The sequence below is a fragment of the Triplophysa dalaica genome, chromosome 6 (genome assembly GCF_015846415.1).
Source record: "Triplophysa dalaica isolate WHDGS20190420 chromosome 6, ASM1584641v1, whole genome shotgun sequence".
NCBI classification, from domain to species: domain Eukaryota; kingdom Metazoa; phylum Chordata; class Actinopteri; order Cypriniformes; family Nemacheilidae; genus Triplophysa; species Triplophysa dalaica.
The window spans coordinates 22,353,608-22,375,932 of NC_079547.1; the positions used below are offsets into that span (position 1 = coordinate 22,353,608).

The 22,325-nt window shown below is 40.3% G+C and overlaps 2 protein-coding genes across 4 annotated transcripts in view; both read left to right on the top strand.

Moving 5' to 3' along the window:
* Positions 1-10,804, top strand: part of chd6 (chromodomain helicase DNA binding protein 6) — a 33,284-nt gene extending 22,480 nt beyond the window's left edge. For all 3 annotated transcript variants that reach the window (XM_056751475.1, XM_056751476.1, XM_056751477.1), the window contains 10 exons: positions 218-461; positions 703-911; positions 998-2,833; positions 3,500-3,636; positions 4,150-4,359; positions 4,648-5,121; positions 5,203-5,433; positions 5,577-5,720; positions 5,809-5,913; positions 6,373-10,804. In XM_056751475.1, the coding sequence (XP_056607453.1) occupies positions 218-461; positions 703-911; positions 998-2,833; positions 3,500-3,636; positions 4,150-4,359; positions 4,648-5,121; positions 5,203-5,433; positions 5,577-5,720; positions 5,809-5,913; positions 6,373-7,428 (4,646 nt within the window). In that variant the 3' untranslated portion in view covers positions 7,429-10,804. The remainder of the gene's footprint in view (positions 1-217; positions 462-702; positions 912-997; positions 2,834-3,499; positions 3,637-4,149; positions 4,360-4,647; positions 5,122-5,202; positions 5,434-5,576; positions 5,721-5,808; positions 5,914-6,372) is intronic.
* Positions 10,805-11,548: 744 nt separating this feature from the next.
* Positions 11,549-21,990, top strand: rbl1 (retinoblastoma-like 1 (p107)). The gene is made up of 22 exons (XM_056751479.1): positions 11,549-11,837; positions 13,089-13,222; positions 13,410-13,610; positions 13,690-13,754; positions 13,959-14,087; positions 14,284-14,429; positions 14,880-14,944; positions 15,055-15,241; positions 15,358-15,524; positions 15,782-15,894; positions 15,970-16,073; positions 16,214-16,351; positions 16,447-16,611; positions 16,800-16,935; positions 17,060-17,293; positions 18,317-18,507; positions 18,816-18,992; positions 19,692-19,763; positions 19,956-20,040; positions 20,152-20,300; positions 20,422-20,586; positions 20,693-21,990. The coding sequence occupies exons 1-22, from the start codon at positions 11,679-11,681 to the stop codon at positions 20,861-20,863; spliced, it is 3,153 nt and encodes a 1,050-aa protein (XP_056607457.1). The 5' UTR covers positions 11,549-11,678; the 3' UTR covers positions 20,864-21,990.
* The last annotated feature ends 335 nt before the right edge of the window (positions 21,991-22,325 follow it).

Sequence of the window (22,325 nt, forward strand, 5' to 3'; positions counted from 1 at the left end):
ACAGCGCCTCCACTGTGGCATAATGTCGCAACTTCAGTTATAAATGAAAGTCGTGAAGACTCAAGACATAATTTTGACGAGAGTCTGAGGCAGCTCGACATTTGACAGACAGGAGACATTTCTCTATGCAGGAAAATCCCTGACCAGGGCCTTTTTTACACGTATTAACTTGCTACAGATTGAGTAAAGGGTTATTTCTTTTGGTTGGGCATTGTAGCATCACTTCAAGGAGACCTCATTGCAGAAATGATTGAGCAGGGACGGATACAGTGGCCGGCAGGCTCGTCTCTTACAGCGAGATTACGACGGCTCATTACTGCCTATCAACGATACACACGGCGTGAGCCACTTCGTCCTGATTTCCTCCTGCACGAGGGAATTGCACCTGTGGCCTGGCATATTGGAGATTTTAGGCACTGCACAACTGAGCCAGATCCACTTTTTCTGGAATGGCAACGGAGGTGAGCTATTTGACAGCTGTGTTATTGTGTAAAGTAGTTTTATCTGAGTTAGGACCTGGTCAGTCCTCAACATTCTGCTTAACATTTTTTTATGCGCTTAACAAAAGAAAGTCACACAGGGTTGCAACAAAATTTTTTTTTCCAAGACTTATCCTTTAAACATCTCAGCCTATACAGATCAAGTTAAAAATCAGTAAATTGTGTTTCTACGGTTAGTTAAAGGTTTCTCCGTTGCACACAGGTGGACACGTCGTGAGCAGGCGGACTTCTATCGCACCGTGTCATCGTTTGGGGTAGTTTTTGACCCTGAAAAGAAGACTTTTGACTGGAACCAGTTCCGTGCCCTTGCTCGTTTGGAGAGGAAAACGGATGAAAGTTTGGAGAGATATTTCTACAGCTTTGTCTCGATGTGTCGCACTGCTTGTAGACTTCCACCCAGAAAAGATGAATGTAAGATTGATGTTAGAATTGGTTGTTGGGTGGGAAGGTAAAAGAAACTCAAATTATTAACATGAATAATATCTTCTTTTACACAGGTTCTGTTGACCCTACGCTCTTTGTGGAACCCATTACAGAGGAGCGAGCTGCACGAACATTATACCGTATCGAACTTTTGAGGAAGGTCCGTGAGCAAGTATTACGCCACCCGCTTTTGGGGGCACGACTGCAGCTTTGTCGTCCTAGCCTTTATTTGCCCGTTTGGTGGGAGTGTGGGAAACACGATCGTGATCTTCTCATTGGTGTTGCTAAGCACGGCTTGAGCCGAACAGACTTTTACATCTTAAATGACCCTCAGCTATCCTTTCTGGAGGCCCACCGAAACTACGTTCACAAAGAAAACCACAGATATCCTGCGCCGGGTTTGTCTCATCTCCATTGCTGCTTATACGATGTCAACCATGGCCATTGTCAGTCCCCACAACCTCCGGAGTACCACGCCGCAACCTCACACCACACACAAACCCATCAACTCATTCATACTCCCGCCCATCACCAGCCCACAGAAGTGGTGGCGTCAGAGACTGGAAGCATCAACATGGGTCCGGGAACAAGGGAAGTATTTTTGGACTGTCCTCCGTTGGATGACTCGCTAGAGTTGGGGTCTTTACAACATGACAGCTTGACATCAGATCAGCTACATAGTAAGTCCGGTAAAGAGGCCTTTAATGGATTCCCCTTCAATTCTGCAACTGGTGGGCAGAATATGCTAAACTCATACGGTGTTCAAGGAGAACTAAATGGCGCTCAAGGAGATATAGCGGACACCATAGCTGGGAAGCTTCGTAGCGACGTTTTGGTCGGTGAGCAAGGGTCCTCAGAGGAGACCGGCTTAATGCCTCCTTCTGTGGAACTGGATGAACTTCAGACTCCATGGGAAAGCTCGGACCACGCCGAAACCTCCGACATGTTCAACGAGACCGATCCCATTCTGGGAGCACCAGCATTAGAAACAGGATTTCTGGATGCCGCTCAGCCAGAAGACGGTCGGGAAGGTGATGAAGTTCTCACTGACTGTTTGAGCATGCCTAGTTCAGACTCCCAGAGTAACCCTGTAGAGCCACTAGCACCAAGCTTCATGTTGTTTAAAGAGCTTAATGTAGGAGAGACTTCTGTGGATCAGACGGATCTGTCTGCAAGTCTTCCAGAATACGTACCGCCGACACCTCTCGGACTCCCAGAGGTTAGTCTCGACCAGGCCGACCCCTTAAGTGAGGAGCAAGAGGAGAAGCTTAGTGATTCCAACATGACACAGAGCATTCCCAGTCCTGGAGATGGAGCGGAAAGCGTAGGGTTCCATTTTGAGAAAGAAGAACTTTCCCTGGATAGTGACAGTCTGGCGACAGCCGTTCCGAGGATGAAGGACGCCGATGAAATCGACAAGATGCCTTCAATAGAGTCATCACAAAAAATGGACTGCAAGGTTTCCTTTGAGGATTCTTGTGAAGCGCCCTTGGAAGAGTCGTATGTAAAGGCGATAACAGAGCCGGGAAAAGTACCTTTGCAGGAGTCGTACGATCTGACCTGTGACGAGACCCTGCAGGAACCTTGTGAAGGGTATCAGCAAGACTCAATGGAGGGACATTTGCTTGAAGAACCCTGTAAAGAATCGCCAACAGAGGAATGCAATCTTACAAACAGTACTCTCTCAACGGATTACCCATTGGCCTCTTCACTCCCGTCATCTCCAGCTATCTTACCTGACACCTCGGTATCTCCTGGCCTTGAGTCGGATCCCAACATCAAACAAGAGTTCCTCATGGATCCAGTGGTGTCAGATGTAAAACCTGAGCCGGACAGCACTACACAGCTTGCTCAGACTGAAGTTCTGGAGGTGAAGGATAAACTGAAGGATGAAGATACAAAGACACCAGGTACTTTCAGACTTTATCCAGCCAAATTTAAAGTAAATATAACTACACTTTACTGAAAATATCTTAAGGAGGTTGGAAGAACAGTGATAGAAAGTTGCCCATAGGCATTTCCTGGAACTACATTACTGCGTCCCAATCCGCATACTATACATTCTAAATAGTATTCAAAAGTAAAACTAGCATGTCCCAAATTCAACGACCACTCCGCTTCCTGTTAGAATGTCCCAGTGCGTGCATATTGTTTTGCTATACACTAAAATGTATACACTTTTCCATTACAAAAACAGTACTTAAACATACTTTTAGTGCATAGTATAAGTTGGCGAATTGGAAGTAGGCATGTATGTTATCATATTTATTCTGCAGCATATATTTTGTTTCTGCGCGAGAGCGCCCTCTGGCTTTCAGTGCAAAAAATCTACTACCTAATCGTGTGCAGGTTATTTTTGATGTATCATGCAGACCTTATAGTAACTAAATTTTATCGTACAGTTATAAACTTTGTTTCTTTGTTTTCTTTGCTTCAACCAAGTTGCTTGCTTAAGAGCCAGTCACAAAGAAATATTAGTTTGGTCACACTTTTGTCATTTTAAATATAACGTAAAAAAATCATTGGAAAAGTCATTCCAATATACTCCCCAAATTAATGATTTTTGTTCTTTTAAGCATTATTAGATGTCGAAGCCCCACGTTTTTCATTACCCATGTGTGAGATGGTCAACAGCGTCCATGAAATAAGGGAACCAACCATTGCTCAGCTTCTACAGGAGAAAGCCCTCTTCTCCTTTTCTGAGTGGCCGAAGGTATGGAAATACATTTGACCTTATGTTTAGTTAAATGGAAACAAATATTTGATGGTGCTTGCTGAATTTAGGGGTTTATAAAAAATCCATATCGACATAATTTTTAATAGTAAAGAACTATTGTTAAACACCTGAGGTTACCTGGTCAGCAGTGGTCTTACATTTAAAGGGATACTTCACCCCCCCTCCTAAAAAATACCTTCCATAGTAGGAAAAATTGCTTTATAAATTGATTTGTTCTGTTGAACACAAAAGATATTTTGAAGAATGTAGGAAAGCAAACACTGCCTTTTTTCTACTATGGTAGTCAATGGTGGCCAAGAATTGTTTGGTTACAAGCATTCCTTCAAATATTTCTCTGTGTTCATCAGAACAAAGAAATGACACCGATGATGCAAGAATAAATGATGAAAGAATTTTTATTTTTGGGTGAACTGTCCCTGTAAATGCAAGTCTCTTCATCACTGCATTTAGGCCTATTCTTAATATCGTTTTTTATTTTGTTCTCCACAGGACAGAGTTATCATCAACCGTATTGACAGTGTCTGCCACACTATATTAAAGGGAAAGTGGCCTTCCTCCAGTCAGCAGTATGAGTCTCCCAGCTCACTTGCTAACACTTGCATCCCCAGCAGTACCCATCAGAGGGGAGGATTCCTGCCCACCAGAATGTCTCAGAGCCTAAACTTTAATCTTCCTCACACTGTTCAACATTTACCCAAGGTAGGTCTACTGTCACATCTTCTGATGATGGTATGATGAATTTATATAGTTTTTCAAAATTATTTTTAGAGAATGTTTTTAAATATATAGTCTCCAGAAAGTCAATAAAATATTGAAGACTTTTTAGAAACAAACAGCCCTTGCACACCTGGCTGGTTGTTGGCAGGTATTTAGTACACTGTCAACATAGTAAAATATTATAGTGCAAGTGGTAAACTGTAGTAAAATGACTCTAACTTGTAACCTGTCATGGCCTATTGCTTTCATTTTCATCTGTTCTCCCAACAGGAGCGATTGGTGGCTCCTGCTTTCCTCTCCGAACTGAAACGTCCCAGACACGGATTCGAATTCGAGGCAGAGGTTCTCGCCAAACCGAGCAATCTTGCAGAAAAGATGCAGATTGGATCTCAACGTGCTAACGCTCTTCTCCTTAACGGCTGGCAGGATGCAGCCATTGACCTCTCCAAGCAGCCAGAGCTAACGGTTGGTGGAGAAAGTGGGCCGATCGGTCACATGAGCCACACTGTCCAATCAGCACCTCATAAAATATCTGGGATAGGCTCCATACAAGGCTCGCTGGGATTGGATATGGCGGGCATTTTGCAGGCTGGCCTGATTCACCCGGTTACAGGGCAGATCGTCAACGGCAGCCTTCGCCGCGATGACGCCATGTTTAGGAGGAGGAGAGGACGGAGAAGAAACGTGGAGCCCACTGACTTGAACTTCTTGAAGAGCCGAGTCGTGAACTTAGCAGAACAACAGGTTTGTGGAATCAACAGATCTCTGAAATGCACCGTATCATACATGCACTACATCTGGCGTGTTTCTTTATTTACTTCACAGAGCGGAACAGAGAATATCAGCCATCCTGTTGTGTCGTCTACATCCTCCCAGTCAGAATGTCCCTCAGCCTCTCCTGCTACAATTCCTGCCCCACCATCAGCACCCCCCTCAACTGCTCCTCCAGCAGAGGCCCTGAACGTCACCGTGGAAAGGGAAGCCGCCAACAAAGGCCTCATGGAATGGCTCAGACAGAATCCCAGCTACAACATGGAGCTTCCCACTTTCCCATCGGTCAGTTGCATCCTTTTGGTGAAACTTTCAAATGAAAATGTAACATGTCCAATTTCTGAATTGTTATTGGGCATCTTTGATTCAAATACAAACACATTTGGCTTTCCAATCTGAAGCAAACCTCTTTCCTTTGTCTTTCGCAGTCACAGAGCGCAAGCATGCTGCATAGCTTCTTGGATCGTCCAAAGCAGAGAAGGCATCGCTGCAAAGACCCAACCAAACTAGATATCAACTCCCTAACCGGAGAGGAGAGGGTCCCTGTGGTGCACAGAAGCACAGGCCGCAGGGTAACAAACACCTCATCATGTACACTTTTACAATATTCGGTTGCTTGATTTATTGCAATTTTAAATTCTGCAATTTCTTTGGTTACAGCTTGGGGGTGCTATGGCTCCAGCCATAAAGGAGCTTTCTAGATGGCTGGATGCAAACTCTGAGTATTGTGTGGCACCTGATTGGGCGGATGTGGTAAAGCACTCTGTGAGTAATATATTCTCACTCTGTCAGTGCATTAGAGGTTATTACACGAGAGACATTGGAAAGTCAGCTTTAATGGATCTCAAATGTTAAAGTTGCACCTTGCTGTCCTTGAACAACGAACTTGAATGTTCGTCTGGGGAGACTGTCCTTATAATTTATTGGATGAAAAACATCTGCTCAATGGCTAGTACCATCATATCTGGTGCATTAGAGTGCATTCCTCTCAGTTTTAGTCATCTTGCTCAAACACGTCTGATGTAGATGTGTTGCATATGATTTTTCAGACTTAATAAAAAGGTTTTACAGCACAAGTACACATTAAGATAATGAGAAACATGCACTAGCAGTCTAAAGATTGAAAACACTTTAATGTATAAGACAGTTGTTTCTATGTTTATTGATTCAATTAAAAGAATTTGCCTTTTAACCTGATACATATTTTAAATTTCACTTTTCCAGGGCTTTCTCCCTGAAGGAAAATTCACTCGCATCCTCTCTGGGCCCGTATGCCGGGAACCAGGTCCACGAAGAAGAGGCAGGCGTCCTCGCTGCGAGATGCCCAAAGCTCCAGAGCTCCCTGCTGGAATGGCTCCGCTCTTCATGAACGGTGGTCTCATTGGAAGCATGGACCTGGTTAGCTTAACCAATCTACGCAATGTCCCGGGCATCCCATTAACGGGGATCATGGGCTTTCCTCACGGTTTTGCTACCACTGTAGCGTCAGGAGACGATGGCAAGAATGGTCTCGGCATGCTACCCATGATGCTCCATGGCATGACTGCCGTGCAACCGCCCATGTATAGCGCACACGTGGGTGGGATGATGACACAGCCGCTGTCCACGGCAACCTCAACGGTTTCCACAGCTACCGCATCATCTGCCTCTGCAAGCGGGACTTCTACGAACTCCACCACAGTTACCTCAACCTCCAGCTCAGCGGATAGTTCGGACACCACGGCGCAGACGGACAAAGCAGGCTCTCCGATGAGCACGGAGAAAAGGAATAAGGAGGAGACCAAGCAAGGCGGGGAAGAGAGGAAAATAACGCCCGGTACGGTCTCTACAGGTGCAGCCACCAGCAGTTCTAGTAGTATCACAAGCAGCGGCAGCCATTTGACCTTTAACCCCTTCCTTATCCCGGGAATGTCCCATAGCTTGCTCTATCCGCACATGTTCTTGCCACCCGGCAGTATAATGGCGCTGCCCGCTATGCCCGCCGCAGACAGCACGGGCAGCCCCAAGAGAAAGAGGAAGAGAGTGGTTGAAGTAAGTGGGAATGTTGTCGTTCAGGTCGATGGCTTGGAAGTCAAGGGGCTTAAAGTCGAGCAGACAACAGAACGAAAGAATCAAGAGTGCGAGATGGAAGACGATAGGCCTGATGTAGATTTAGCTCAGGTCAATGATCCTTCTGACCCTAAAAATGATCCTTCTGAGGAGAAAAGTACTAAAAAAGAGATGGCGGAAAAGGGAGAGATCGCTGGGGAGGCCTGCGGTTCACGTGACGGTGAAGACTAGAATCCACCTCACAGTACTTTTGTGTCGTGTCAGTAAAGGTTTGTGTATAGAAATTTGATTATCAACATGTTGTTTATAGATCTGCCCAGTCATACTTGTAATATCACTGACATCCACTATACCTTTGGGTGTATGCAAAAAAAATAGACATTTCAAGCATGAAAGCCCTCAAAGGTCTTGATCTTACAAAGGGACGACATCATCTTGGTGTTTCAGTGTTCCTTTTGCATCATGGTAATGGATACTCGAAAATGTCTCTGTTTATGGAGAAAGCACCTGGAGATGCCCCCGTTTTTCCTTTCCAGTCAGGTGTTATCGCTAATATATTTTCCAGATCTTCAGAAAGCCTTTAAATGCTATTATTATAAAAAAAGAGCCCACTGTCATGTAGAATCGGTGTTTGAAATATCACAGACGAGGCACGCACGCAAGATTCGTTTCTCAAAATAATGTAAAGCATAGGCACATCTCATAGATCAATCTACATCTGATATGTTTCCGGCGGACCACAGTATTTTGTTTTTAGTTGCTTGCTGCTACATAATCATTATAGTGAATCAAAGCGTAAGATTTTATCCAGAATCTTAACAAAGCTATAGATGGTGTGAGTGCAATGGAAACTCCAAAAGCAAGGCTTGAAATTTATAGCAAAGAACAATCCTGAGATTGATTTATTTTGTTTCGTTTTTTCTTTTTTTTGTTCCACAGTGTCACTTTGATAATATGCCCACGTTGGGATTTGTCTAACCGTTGTTGAGTTTAGGGTGCTGAACGCACAAGGGCAGTGCTGTACATGAGGGTGTAAAGGCAGACGGAAAAGCAAGTAAATGAAAATAACTTTACCCCCCCCAAAATATATGGAGTTCTTCTTTAATCTGTAAAGACCCGCGTGGGTTGATGGGGTCGACAGAAAGATCTCCGTTATGAGTATCATTGGTCTCTGTGCATTTGAAAATACCTTAGAGTAAAACCAACCAGAACTTTTGCAAACATGTAAATCTATCTTGCTGTATATTGCTGTTACTTTTGTTTACAAGCACACAATGTTTTTTTTTCCTCGCCAGTATGCCGCATTTTGGGGGAAACTGTAAAAAAAAGTTTAGCACTATTGCTTCTTTTATTTGAAATCTTTTACACTAGTTGATAACCAGAGGTAAACCTTTTTCTCCCCCAAACTCTACAGGGTCTCTATTATGTGGGAGTATTAATTTTCCAACTTCTCATACACATCACTTTTTTTTTCAGTTTCCTGATGTGAAAACATTTTTGCACAGTCCTTTCGGTGAATGTTTACCTGTAATTGTGTTCCGTCAGTTTGTTTTTCGTGTTTGTGTGGACGCATGCGCACGCTTGCACACGTCACTTCCTGTACATTTTGATCTGTGTAAACCTGTACTGTATATTTCTCGTCTGAAAATCATGGTCACCCTTGAAACAACATGCTGTCGTTGCCTTGTCACTCCACGTGACGCCATGTAATTTATTTTGCTCTTTTTACTCTTTGCCAAATTCACCAAATACTACAATTTTTTTCATTTCTCACATCTTTTTTATTGTGTTACATCTGCAAAGCCTTATTTAGCATTTATATATGGATGTTTGTTACATCTTTATGTTGGAAAATATGTATCTTGTGTAAAGTGTCAGCGTTTTGGGAAGCAGTCTCGGTCATGCTAGTTTCAATGCGAACGCTCTGGTTGTGAAGGCCATTGGCCTCTGGGAAGTGACATCTGGTGCAGTTCTTTTAAAACTTCAAATAGATGTAGGGTGGTACATGTGAAATTGCAAGGTCGGTTTCTCTTCTGTGGTTTTTGTGAATCATGCCGACTTATTCAAAACAGCATTGGAAAGCACAAAGTCTGTTGCATTTCTAAAGGTTAAAAATGGATCTTTCTGGATAGTCTCCACATTGCATTTTCAACAACATCTAGTAAACAAAATCCTGCAGACCTTAGATTTGTAAACGATAACATATCCCTCGCTTATGATGTTTAAATAAGCTCATAACTCTATTAAAACCATTCGGCAGATGCACAGCCAGCACATGTACAGCTAGAGAGGTCAGACTGTTGCTGAGAATGCTACTTTTCTGGTTGTAAGTGTATTAATTTTATAAGATGTTCTGTCTGTTGGTAATGTATAGTTTGAAAATGCAACAATCTTGTTGGGAAATCAAAAAACACTCCACCTTATTGAATTGACCTGGTTTTCAAAACAAACAAAAATGGTGCAGTATTTAGGCTCATTTGATATTAAAATAATATTTATTAAATTTCTGTATTAAAACACTCCAAATAACCTTCTTTTCCCCAGATACAAATATTTGGTCATTTATAAATGTTTTAATATTCCCTGTATTTATTGTGTTTTCCCGTCTTAATGTCGTCTCCCTGTGTATTGCAACATGTACATAAATTTGCTGTCTCCAGGTTTTGGATGTTTTCCTACTATGGAATGTCTACACTGATACATTGTTACATTTCATGCAATCTGAAATGTTTCGAAAACAGAAACATGGACTGTATCTGTGTGTATAAATATCTGGGCACAGTTTGGCACTTGTGTATGTCTCTGGATAATTGCTCCAAAAACACTTAGTATGAGTACCAAGTACTTTACTGTCCCACCATTTATGGATTTTTTTAAAAGGTATTCATTGTTGCAGCTTTAAACAGCAAATTTCTGTAACAGAAACAAGAGAATTGGACATTTTGGTACCATATACCAGTGTTATAATGGCCGGGATAAGACCCAACATTCAGTGCTTTCAATATGCACGCAGTAGGAGACCAAACTGATTTTGCTTTGCCACTATGTCTGTGTTTGCATGCCTGGACCTGCTATAATACGTTCCAATCACAGCATCCAAAGCAGTTCTCACACTTAAAAAAGTCATGCGAGGAAGGCTACGATGGCGTGTTTCTTATACCAGAGCTGCAAAGCCAGACCAATAAAAATTGGGTCCATACTTTTCAAGACATGTTAGAGCATCACACTATGTAGCTTGTTTGTATTGAGCCTGTTGGGAAGTTCCGTTACCTTAGCACCTGTTAAATCAAGTTGAATGAATTTGACAAAACTAATAACGTTCAGTGTTCAGGACAGGAAAGCACTGTAAGTTCATAGTTACATCCAAGTGCACTATATATTTGGGATGATTCCGAGATACAAGACGTAAACAGTGAACTTATACTCTTGGTATGAAATCAGCAGAAATGCTGAGTGTTTTATTTTATTTGTATTTTATTTTGGGGATATCTTTTTTTATTCATTTCCAATTGCTCCTGTACACCAATGTGGACCAACAATATATTTCAAACCATGGTATGTGATCTTTTATTGTGCAATAAAAGATGACTTTCAACTTTCAAGTCAATATGTCTGATAGTAAGTAGTTTGTCTGTAAAATTGTGTTTTAAATCGGTAGACTCTTATTTAGTTATTTAGTGTAGTTGTTTTATAACTCAACATTGACCGTGCTGAAATGATATGTGGTCAATTGTCCTACACCAAAATACAAAGCGTAGGATGCAAAAGTTTGGGATATTTAAATGCATATGAATTTGGTAAAATGTGGTGTGTTTGATATGAGAAGAATCAATGTTAATGAATATAAATGATTGATGATTAGTATAACTAATTGATCGAATTAAATTAGATAAATAATAACAATAAGTCAGTAGGCTTATTGAGGGTGTAAAGTCACAAATAATAAAATATCAACAAATACACTGTAAAATCACATTTTTTAACATTAACAAATACTTTGCTTTATTTATGTAAATTAACCATGGTTTCACTAAAAAACATTTATGAGGGACTGAGTACAAATAGTATTAACATAGTTTTACGTTATTTATTTATTCTATGGTTCCTTCTCGCAAGTCTCTGGTGTCCTATAATGTCACTTCATTTTAAACCCGCTTTAACTCGCACATTGTCTTAACATGAACATATTTGCTACTATCAATTATTTTATCTCTGCAAAACAACGCAGTCAAAGCCATATTTGCAAACTTGCTAGTTCACGTTTCACGGGCAGTTTAAATCCTCCATGCTGTCTCGCCGTCTTTGTTGTTGTAGTGACGTCAACACCCCCTCGCCTCCCATTGGCCGAGAGGAGCCCGGTTTCGCGCCATTTGCGGAGCTCGGCATTGTGGGATAGCATCAGGAGGTCGGCGGCGTTCCGTGTTTTTTTTCACAAACACTTTCTTCCGTCGGATTTTAACGATTTTAAACGGGCCGCCGCGATGCGAGGGGATGAAACCGATTCGGAGTCGGTTAAATCGGACGACGGCTCCGTCCGCAGGAGTCTGGACGCGCTCTGTCAGGAGTTAAACATGGACGAAGAAACGGCGACGGAGGCGCTTCAAAACTTCACCTCCATCTGTAACACATACACGCTCGAGGTGACGCTCTACATCTCTTTACTTCACATTATAACTTTATGAAACGCGTGACAACTACTCGTTGTTTATTTCATGTGTGTTTTATTTAGTTAGTTTAAAAGAAACGCGGGTATTAACGTTACTTGGTCAAGCTTGCATTAACCAGCCACTAGCGCATTTCTAAAGGTTTAACAATAACTGTTAAAGTTACCTTGTTTTGGGATATATACCATGGTATTCCTTGTAGTACATTTGAATGACACAAAGCCATATGGTATATCTAAATTGTAGTTCTTCAGTGCTTTGATATATTTTACACTTCTGGTATTGCCATGTTTTCACTACATAATAAGAGTTTCATGTAAACATTCACAGGAACGTGACGACTGTAGTTTACGGAAGTATTTATGCTAACAGTTAATTTAGTACGTTTTTTACATCATTAATGTTTGCTAATAAGTTGTGTAGTAATAACTGTAGTGTATACTGCAGTATTGTGTACTTTAGTGTTAATATGTACAATTTTAAGGTTGAAGTTTTTTTCTGCGGTTTACATTTACATTTATGCATTTGGCAGACGCTTTTATCTTAAGCGACTTACATTGCTTTATCCTATACATTTTACATAGGTATTTGCAATCCCCTGGGATCGAACCCACAACCTTGCTCTTACCACTGAGCTACAGGAAAGCTGTAGGGAAGTATAGTGTACTTAAGTTTACAGTAAAAATGCTGAAGGATATTTTCACGCAGGTAGTAGTAGCCATTTATATTTTTGGCTTTATCACAAACGCTAAAAAGTGCGATATTTGTTGACATTATATTGTAAGAAGCTCATTTTTAAGTATCGTGGAGTATTATAATTGCAGGGTGTGTTGAATTCATCCAATAAACTTGACCTTAATGCTGTCACATGGCTTCATTTTATAGTTAGATCCACAAGTACTAGTCCCTAATAAATATCTTTTAATCAGACCAATTAAACGATATCTCTCATATAAATTCCAAAAGACTTTTAACTCATTTGCCATAAAACACTTATATAGCGATTAGGTGTGATCATGACACGTCCGTTTAAATCCCATCAAATGTGCTTACTAAAGTTGTAAACAGCTGCTTGACCTCTTGTGAGTGGATCGCATGAAACTAATTTCAATATCGGGTGTAAACAGGCAGGGTGACATGTACTATCCTTCACTTGCTTTGTTACTTGCAAATGTTTTACTGTATATAGCAAAGATTTAATGTATAATGTGTCTTTGATTGTCTCAGGGTGATATCGTGCACTGGCTGGCTTGCGCTCTGTATGCTGCGTGTAGAAAGAGCTCCATTCCCACTGTGGGACGAGGCGTGATGGAGGGCAACTGTGTTTCTCTTACAAGGATACTGCGCTCTTCTAAGCTCAGGTAGGCAGATTGTAAACCAAAAATTGTGGACGCACATATCAACATCATATTTTTTGTAATTCCCATCCTTGTGATGGAATAGAATTATGTTGACCTGTTATTTGAGATTGCAACAAATCATATTTACCCACATTCGATTTTTTTATCTGACATAAATGAGTAAATATGTGAATTTACTTTCTTTCAGTTTGATCCAGTTCTTCAGCAAGATGAAGAAATGGTCGGACATGTCTAATCTCTCTCAGGATTTTCGCAACCGCGTCGGTCGGCTTGAGCGGAATTTCGAAGTGTCAACTGTGATTTTTCGTAAATTCGAGCCGATATTTTTGGACATGTTTCAGGATCCACAGGGTGAACCTCCCCGCTTGTCTAGAAGCCGCAAACACAGGTAAAATCTTCCTTTTTCCCGTTTTTCTGTTCTCAAGCTTACTTGAAGAAAATTTTGCTCAATAATGTCTTTTCTTTAGACGTCTTCCGTGCCACATCAGTGATGTTTTCAAGTTCTGTTGGACACTCTTTGTGTATACAAAAGGTAAGCTGACCTTTAGAAGCTGTTGTGGTGTTGGAGACAGTCAATGTGGTTTAAATAAGACCAATACCAGAGATCCCGGTTATCTTCAAGAAATAAATAATTAAACATCTGTGACATCAATAAAAAATCTTCTTTTAACAAAGAACTGAATGCTTTGGCTTGTAAAACATTTGGGAATGGTACAGTGATCTGTATCTGTTTCAGGTAATTTCCGTATGATTGGAGATGATCTGGTCAACTCCTATCATCTTCTACTCTGCTGTCTGGACCTGGTGTTCTGCAATGCTCTCATGTGCTCCAACAAGAAAGATCTGATCAATCAATACTTCAGAGGTAAAGTCCCTAAACCTGGCTGTTTGATAAGCAATAAAGAATTGATTGAGTTTCTCCACCTCTTGGGTATCTGTAGCCCAGCTCTTTAACAGCTGAATTGCTGGCATGATGCTATGGATCAATCTGTTTATGTTGTATTAGATCCGTAAGGTTTCCTCTTTGTGACATTTAAGAGGAAACGTGTGTTATTTCTTAGGACTACCAAAGGATGCTGAGAATGTGATGGAGATGCCGTGTGTTATTGACAAGCTGTGTGAACTGCATGATGGCCTTGTGGTGGAGGCTAAAGGCATAAAGGAACATTACTTTAAACCCTACATGAAGAGATTGTTTGAGAAACGAGTAAGACACTCACTCACACACATACATCTTTATTATTTATAGTGTTTTTTTCAGGCAGCTTAAGTCTTGACTCATTCGCCGCCAGCCTTTTTAAAAAAAAGTTGCCAGCCTACGCCAGCGTTTTTTAACACTTTCACCCAACTTTAATGGCTCACAGTAAATTTTCTGTAAAGAATATATGGACAAAAAATATATCAAATGAAAGAACAGAGTCTCAGCTTTTAAACAAAAGAAACCGTTTTCTTTTTCCATTTGTTCTTTTTTATCACTCCCTAGATGTGGGTAGGTTTCTTTAAAAATGCATCAGCTGAGATAATTAATCCAAAGCGTTTTTTTTGTCAAAGCGTTTTTTTTGTCAAAGCGTTTTTTTGTCAAAGCGTTTTTTTTTAAATGACGAGATAACTCGTCGATGGCGGTGAAAGAGTTAATAAAATACATTGTTTTGCTTAGATACTAAAAGGTGATCCTGAATCTCTGAATGAATTACTTGACATACCGAACTTCCAAGACAACAAGTAAGCATTTATCATGTTTTATGTGATTTGGTTTAATTTAGCATTTGAATGACTTTTATTTACAGTGTGACATAAATACATAGTAGTTCATAGTTTTCTTGGTTTCATAGTAAAGCCATAAACCGGGAATATGAGGAATACGTCTTGACTGTTGGTGATTTTGATGAGCGAGTGTTTTTGGGAGCTGATGCTGACGAGGAGATCGGCACGCCACGCAAATCCACAGCTGAACCTCCGGCAGGTCAAATGTCTGCCCGCATGCAGGTGGAGAACAATCTACAGCAGCACTTTGAGAAGGTGCCAAACTTTTTCTTGAGCATATTTTAATTTGAAAAATAGATAATCAAATATTAAATGACAAATCTCAAGTTCCATACAAGAATCACTTACTTTTTCTCTTTGTTGTTGTGCAGACACGCTCCCTCGCACCTTCTACTCCTCTAACAGGTCGACGGTATTTGAAGGAGAAAGAGGTGTTGGTCACCCCTGTTTCTTCAGCCACTCAAAGCGTGAGTAGACTGCAGGGCATGGTGTCCGGCCTTCGCAATGCACCCAGCACTGCTCTCCTTCAGGTCTTCAAGTAAGCATCTTCAAAATCTCTGCATGAGCAATCTACAAATATACAATAATTAAATTAGACACTTTCTAATTTACAAGAGTCACAGCAGCTCCAAAAAGTCTTTGGATAACCAGATTACACCTCAAAATGTATAAGAGATATTGTATTGATTGATTCATTGTGTCCAATACAAGATGATTCAGGCCTTTAGTATTGCAGGGATGTTTAATGACTTGAGAAATTTTGTAACAATTCTTTTTTTTGTTTGTGTTTTACAGTTCCTGCTCTCGAAATCCCACTCAAGCCATTCTGAACCGAGTAAAGACCATGGGAGAGAGTTTCAAAGAGGCCTACACCAAACCCACAGATGATCTGCCGGGAGCACATATGGGTAAATAAATTTGATGTTTAATAAATGTTTCTTATGTATTAGCAAGTTTTTTTATCTACAGGTTGCTTTGTGTAGATTTTGCAGAGAATCGTCTGAAGCTGGCTGAGATCTTTTACTTTAAGATACTGGAGAACATCATGACTCAGGAGATGAAGAGACTTCAGGGGAAAGACATGACCGTAAGTCGCAGTGCCTTCAACTCCGACACCCAGCGTATTTGGTTGAGAAAAATTAATATACATTTAAAATGTAATTTATACCACCACTGCTTTTGTGTGAGATACTCACTTCCATCTCTCTCTTTCCTGTTCTCCACCAGGTCCTCTTAGAGCAGGAGGTGCTTCATTGCTCTTTGCTGGCGTGCTGTCTGGAGCTGGTGCTGTTCGCTTACAGTTCCCAGAGAACCTTCCCCTGGATACTTGAAATCTTTAAGATACCTCCTTTCTACTTTTACAAGGTAAACAAGGATTTGTGCTTTTAGTTTCGAATCATTTTGGTGTGGTATGATTTAATGGAGTTCTACATCAGAACACGTATGGGGTGTTTGTGTAGGTGATCGAGGTGTTCATCCGCTCTGAGGAGGGTTTGTCCAGAGACATGGTGAAGCATTTGAACGGTATAGAGGAGCAGGTGCTGGAGAGCAAAGCCTGGACTAGAGACTCTGCCTTGTGGAACGCACTGAGTAACGCCAACCATAAAGTTCCCACCGTAGAGGAGGTGTGTATACGCAATCTTTAGCAGTTGTGCTACAGGAACAGCATTTGTGCTGTCTTCATTTGTAATTGTGTTGCGATTTCTGTTTGTTTTTATAAGCAGAGGAACAACTATTATTATTACTACTACAAATATTACTGTGATCCTGGATTTGAAGGGGAAAAGATTATGTATTTGCGTGTCTGTCATAGGTGAACTTTCCAAGTAGTTTTGACACGGGAAACAGTGGTGGGGGTCCCACTCACCTCCCATTGGTGGCACTATCTCCCATCATCCACCCACGCATCAGAGAGGTCCGTACTGGCCTGGGCTCCAGCGCACGCAAAGGTACATCACACACACCTAAACATACTTCACCAATGAGACGGAACTCCAACCTTCCTGTTTGGAAAAATGATTTCACTGCATACTACTGTACATATTTGCATAATCTCTCTTATTCCTAAATCAGATCTCCCTCAGTCTCCCGTCTCGCTTCACGATCGCTTCAGCTCTCCAGCGGCTGGCAGCGCTAAGAGACGCTTGTTTGGGGACGACCCTTCACCTCAGTCCCCTGTAAAAAGATTCTCAGTCACCCCCATTAAAATCTTCCCCAGCTCCACCGAGAACAACCAGAACCTCCCCTCAACGACGCTTCTTTCCATGTCAACAGCCAACGGCCAGCAGTTGACTATTCCACTGCCAGGTAGCACTTTGTCTTCTGCTTTCATTTAGTAAGGGTTCACCGTTATGTTGATACTTTTCTCTTAATCCTAGATTTTCCTACTTTAAAAGTATCAAATAAAGCTTATGCATCAGCAACTCGAAAGAAAAAATCGATTAATAGTTTTAAAAAAAATGTGTTCGATAAAGCATGAATGTTATTGCTACTATATCCCCTAGATGTCACTTTTCGTTTTACAGCTAATTTTGTAATGCTGTATCTTAAATGTATAAAAACCTGATCCTGTTTGATCAGGATATGCGACGGTTCTGTTTCAATATACCCAAGTGTGTTTAAAGTTTAATACGCTGGTTTGTGGCTCCTCATTTCACTTTTTAATTCACCATTGTAATCTGATGTTTACTGATCGTTTTTAACAATATCTATAGGACTTGTATTAAGTCTACAATCATTGACTCGAATAGAGAATCGAATCGAGAGCTTGTGAAACGAAACATCATAAACGATACCCAGCCCTTATTCTAACAGTTCTAACTCAGAAAATGAATGAGAGTACAAATGAACAGTGTTACTGCCTAGATGGCCTTTAACCATTCTTTTGATGGTTTCATCACGCGCCTGTGCCGAAGTCAATTTTTGTCTGTGTTTGCTAAGCGGTCTTGCTAGTGGCTTATAATCTAACTTTTATATTTTAATTATATTAATATTTCATTGTATTATAATTGTAATACGGTTACTGTTTCACATTTTAGTTTAGCCAAATAACAGTCCTTCTTCTAGTAGCCAAAAATAATTCTGGCTAGACATACTTTCAATCAATGTAATTTACTTATTTATTTTTCTTGTTATCAGAAATAATCTACAGGGACTCTTCGTGTGTGTGTACCGGAGTTTAAATTATGGCCACATTTGTTTATGTTGTTGCTTTGCCGTCTATAGGAATTGCAAAAAATATGTACGATTTAAAAATAGTTCCTGAAAGTTTTTTTTCCTGATGTGATATTTGTAGTTGTTATTGACATTTCGTTGTTCCTCTGTTTGCAGTGTTAAAGAACGAAATGGGCGGCATTACAGTTATTCAGCTGCAGGCTAATGACATGAACTCCCTGACTGCTCAAGTCTTACTGACCGCCTCCCCCAGCCGACCAGCAGCCCCTCCCACGGGACATGACACACAGCCGCTACCCGTCAGCAAACCTCGTCGCACGGGGTCCCTTGCCCTCTTCTTCAGAAAGGTGAGAAATATTTGGGAAATGTTTATCACTTCTTTGAGACATTTTTCTTAACAAATGTATCTAAAAAAAATCATGCTTATTAAGCTTAGATAAACTAAACTTGGCTCTGTACGCTGTCGTTGGCTTTGTGAGACATGTTTTTATTGCTCTTATGCTTTTTATTGTCCTAATGTTTGACCCAATTGCTTCCATTGTGTACCCAACTTGTAAGTCGCTTTGGATAAAAGCGTCTGCTAAATGTAAATTTAGTACACTTTAAAATCAAAATGGCATTTTTTAGCTTTTACATGTCCTGTGTTTATTTTCAGGTATATCATTTAGCCAGCGTGCGTCTTCGTGACCTTTGTCTAAAGCTAGACATCTCGGCAGATCTGCGAGGAAAGATCTGGACGTGTTTTGAACACTCTGTCCTGCACTGCACTGACCTTATGAAGGACAGACATCTGGACCAGTTGCTTCTCTGTGCTGTCTACATCATAGCAAAGGTACAACAAGAGTAAAGCATCCACGTCAACACTTATGGAACACCTCTTGTCCAATCAGATTTTAGGATCAGAACAACTAGGAACTAAATTATTGGAGTTTCTGTAGCTTGATTAGTTGAGCATTGCGCTGGCAATGCAAAAGTCACGTGAAAAAGGTGAAAAACGCATGGCCTCAACGAACTGTTTTGTATAATAGCATCTGGAAAATGCATAAATGTACATGTATTTACATGTTCTTTTGTGGTTAAAAGGTGTTTAATGGCGCTTTATGTTGTGTTGGTCATCTATAAAACACAGCTTATTGCATTTAAGGGCTGTGTCTGGGTGTTTCTTTCGGCGTACGGCGCGTTTTCTCAATTGAATTGAAATTGCCTTTTTTGAAAACGCCTGCAGCTTGCATTCTTTTCCGCACGCTCGGCGCCGAGGCACAGCTTTTTTTCACGCTCAGCGTATCATAGGAACCAATGCGCCTTCGCTTGAAAAAATAAAACGCTGGTCAAGCTCTCGCAGCAGGCGTTTTCTGCTGCGTAAAAGCACCTTAGTGGATCGGGCGCCTTACTAATAGAGTAATATTAGTTCTGAATTCTATACTTAAAGTTAAATATTAGTCCAATAATAGACAAAAAGACTATATCTGTTTTTTGGATGCAAGCATACGATGCAGCTTAATTCAAATGTATAATATATATGTTTATGCAGATCACAAAAGAAGACCACACGTTTCAGGACATTATGAAATGCTATCGGACACAACCTCAGGCCAACAGTCATGTGAGTATCTGTGGAAGCCTTCTTTCTAAACCTGTGACATCATGAGTTAGAAATCACTGCTGCTTTTTATTTGTAGGCTTTCTTAAAAACTTAGATTTGGAAGTAAATATATTTGGTAGTAAATATATTTGGTGATGACTTCTACAACTGCAGCTTATGGGGTGTATAAACAGTTTGATTTTGTGTTTGTAGGTGTATCGCAGTGTTTTACTGAAAAGGCGTCTCATAGAACAACAGTCAGATGAAAACATGGAAGTAGATCCACCATCAGACCGATGTAAGGACAGAATAATCCACATTAAGTCCTAGAATAATCAGTGTGAATGTTATGCATGCTGTAACATGCTTTTCCTTACTTTTATTTAGTTCTTTGTCTTTATTTCCTCAGCCAATGAGAGGACAGAACAGTTTGGTAGTGAAGAGGCAGACAGCGAATTAGAGGAGAGAGGAGACCTCATCCAGTTCTACAACTCTGTTTACGTGTTAAAGATGAAATCATTTGCTCTTAGATACGCACATTCAGCAATCGATGGAAAGGTTGGTTTATTGGTTTGCCATAGTATTTTATTTGATTGACTATTATCTAAAAAGTATGTCTGGTCTGATAAATGTCACTGGTGTTTCCATCCATCTCTTCCCCTTTGCTGCGTTTCTGAAGATGGAAGCTCCTCCGCTATCTCCGTTCCCTTCGGTTCGTGCTCAGCCACTCTCTCCTCGCCGTGTGTCTCAAAGACACTCCATCTTTGTGTCTCCTCATAAGAACAGCTCCAGTCTCACACCCAGTGCCACTTACACGTACAAGTTCACCGGAAGCCCTTCCAAGGTGTGTCATGCTATATATTATTTTTAGAGACCACTTAATTAAGTACATACGTTTTATTTTAAGACGTTCATGGACCCTAAAATCCCTTCTACTGTTTTCTTTTTAGGAGCTGAACGACATCAACCAGATGATCCGTCAGGGTGGCGTGAGTAAAAAGCGGGCTTTCACCATGGAGGGAGATGAAACAGAGTCTCCATCCAAATGCCTCCGTCAGGAGAACGACGACGTCCTGCTTAAACGCCTCCAGGATGTTGTGAGCGAGAGGGCGAGTCTCTAAACCGATCGGCTGAGAGCCTGTGATGCGAGTCAATCAAAGAAACTGTCCTAAATCATAAGAGAAAAGCTAGAATGACAGAAATCGTTTATTATGTGCTGCTTGAAGCACTTCAAGATATAAAAAGAGATCCAAAATCAGTTTGGGATCTGCGACATTTTCTGATACCAGCCAAACCATGAAACAAAACAAAGAAACAAAGCCAAAAACTCACGGTTATACATCAAAGAAAAATACAATTCAATTATCATGGTTAAGATTTACATATCCAGGGTGAGGTTTGCTGTGTCTGGTTTTCTTAAGATGAAATAGAAACGTGTTGATGATTTAAACACTATCAAGCCGATTTTGGTATATTTATCATGTGTTTGTCATGATATACGTTGTTGTAATTTTTGAATACAGAGGCATTCTGTAGCTGTCCGCTTTCCCTGTTAAAGGAACCGTTTTTTAAAAGAAAAGAGGAAATATTCTAATTGCTTGTTGTAACCCATAACTGGGTATGATAAATGAAAGATAAGATTAAATTAATATTTTGAAACATTTGTGGTTAAAACTAAGCTTTACTACAAAAATATTTTGGACCCTTTGAGTTGTTTGGTGCAATGCGCTGTGCTAATCTAACCTGAGGTTTTTCTGTAGGTCATTTTGAAATAACCTGCCAAAGGTCTTATCTGCGTTGTGCAGCTGTACTGAAAATACTGTGCAGCTTTATGTTCAGATGTGTAGTATCTACACCTTGCGGTTAATTTATGCTTTTCCCTTTTAAGATTTATATTATTGAGTCAGATTAAGACTTTTTGTTGCCCTTCTGCTTTTTTCTGCAATGTTTACCTCTGAACGGCATTTGAATATTTACATTGTAAAAAAAAACTACAGAAATTGGAAAAATGTTTTGGAGACTATTTTAACTGTTCTTTTGTTAACCTATTAATTCTGTTCAGATGAAGTTCAAATACAAAATTTATCGGTTCACGTTAATCATGTGACCATTCATTAGTATTCAATATTGTGTATTTTACTCCATATTTTTGGTGCTTTGTTTTTTAGCCCTGGAATGTTCTGTGAAACATTTCTTATGTTTGTTTATACAAACCTTATGTATTTTACTTTTTAATAAAAAAACGAACGTTCAATTTGTGTTTTTAAATCATTTTTGTAGTTTTGCTTACTTAGTTAATCTGTTGTACTGCCTTAGCACGTACACACATAAATATTTATATGTATATATTTAATGTTAAGGAATTGAACTTGACCTTCTTTTTCACACAAAAGTGCAATTCAGATCACATCTGGGGTTAATGGTCTCAAAGCACTTGGATTTGGGATTCTAAACATAACCTGCAAAGATGACTATCTAGCACACCCCATCTCAGACAGGACGTATTCATGGTACCTATCCAAATTTCAGTTTTTTCCTCATTAAGGCCACTGAAAAAACACATTTGATCATGGTTGCACAAGA

Coding starts and splice junctions, on each gene's coding strand:
- rbl1 (XM_056751479.1), top strand. CDS start 11,679: ATGCGAGGGGATGAAACCGATTCGGAGTCGGTTAAATCGGACGACGGC. Junction 14,088..14,283: donor GATCAATCAATACTTCAGAG/GTAAAGTCCCTA, acceptor GTTATTTCTTAG/GACTACCAAAGGATGCTGAG. Junction 17,294..18,316: donor GTTGACTATTCCACTGCCAG/GTAGCACTTTGT, acceptor CTCTGTTTGCAG/TGTTAAAGAACGAAATGGGC.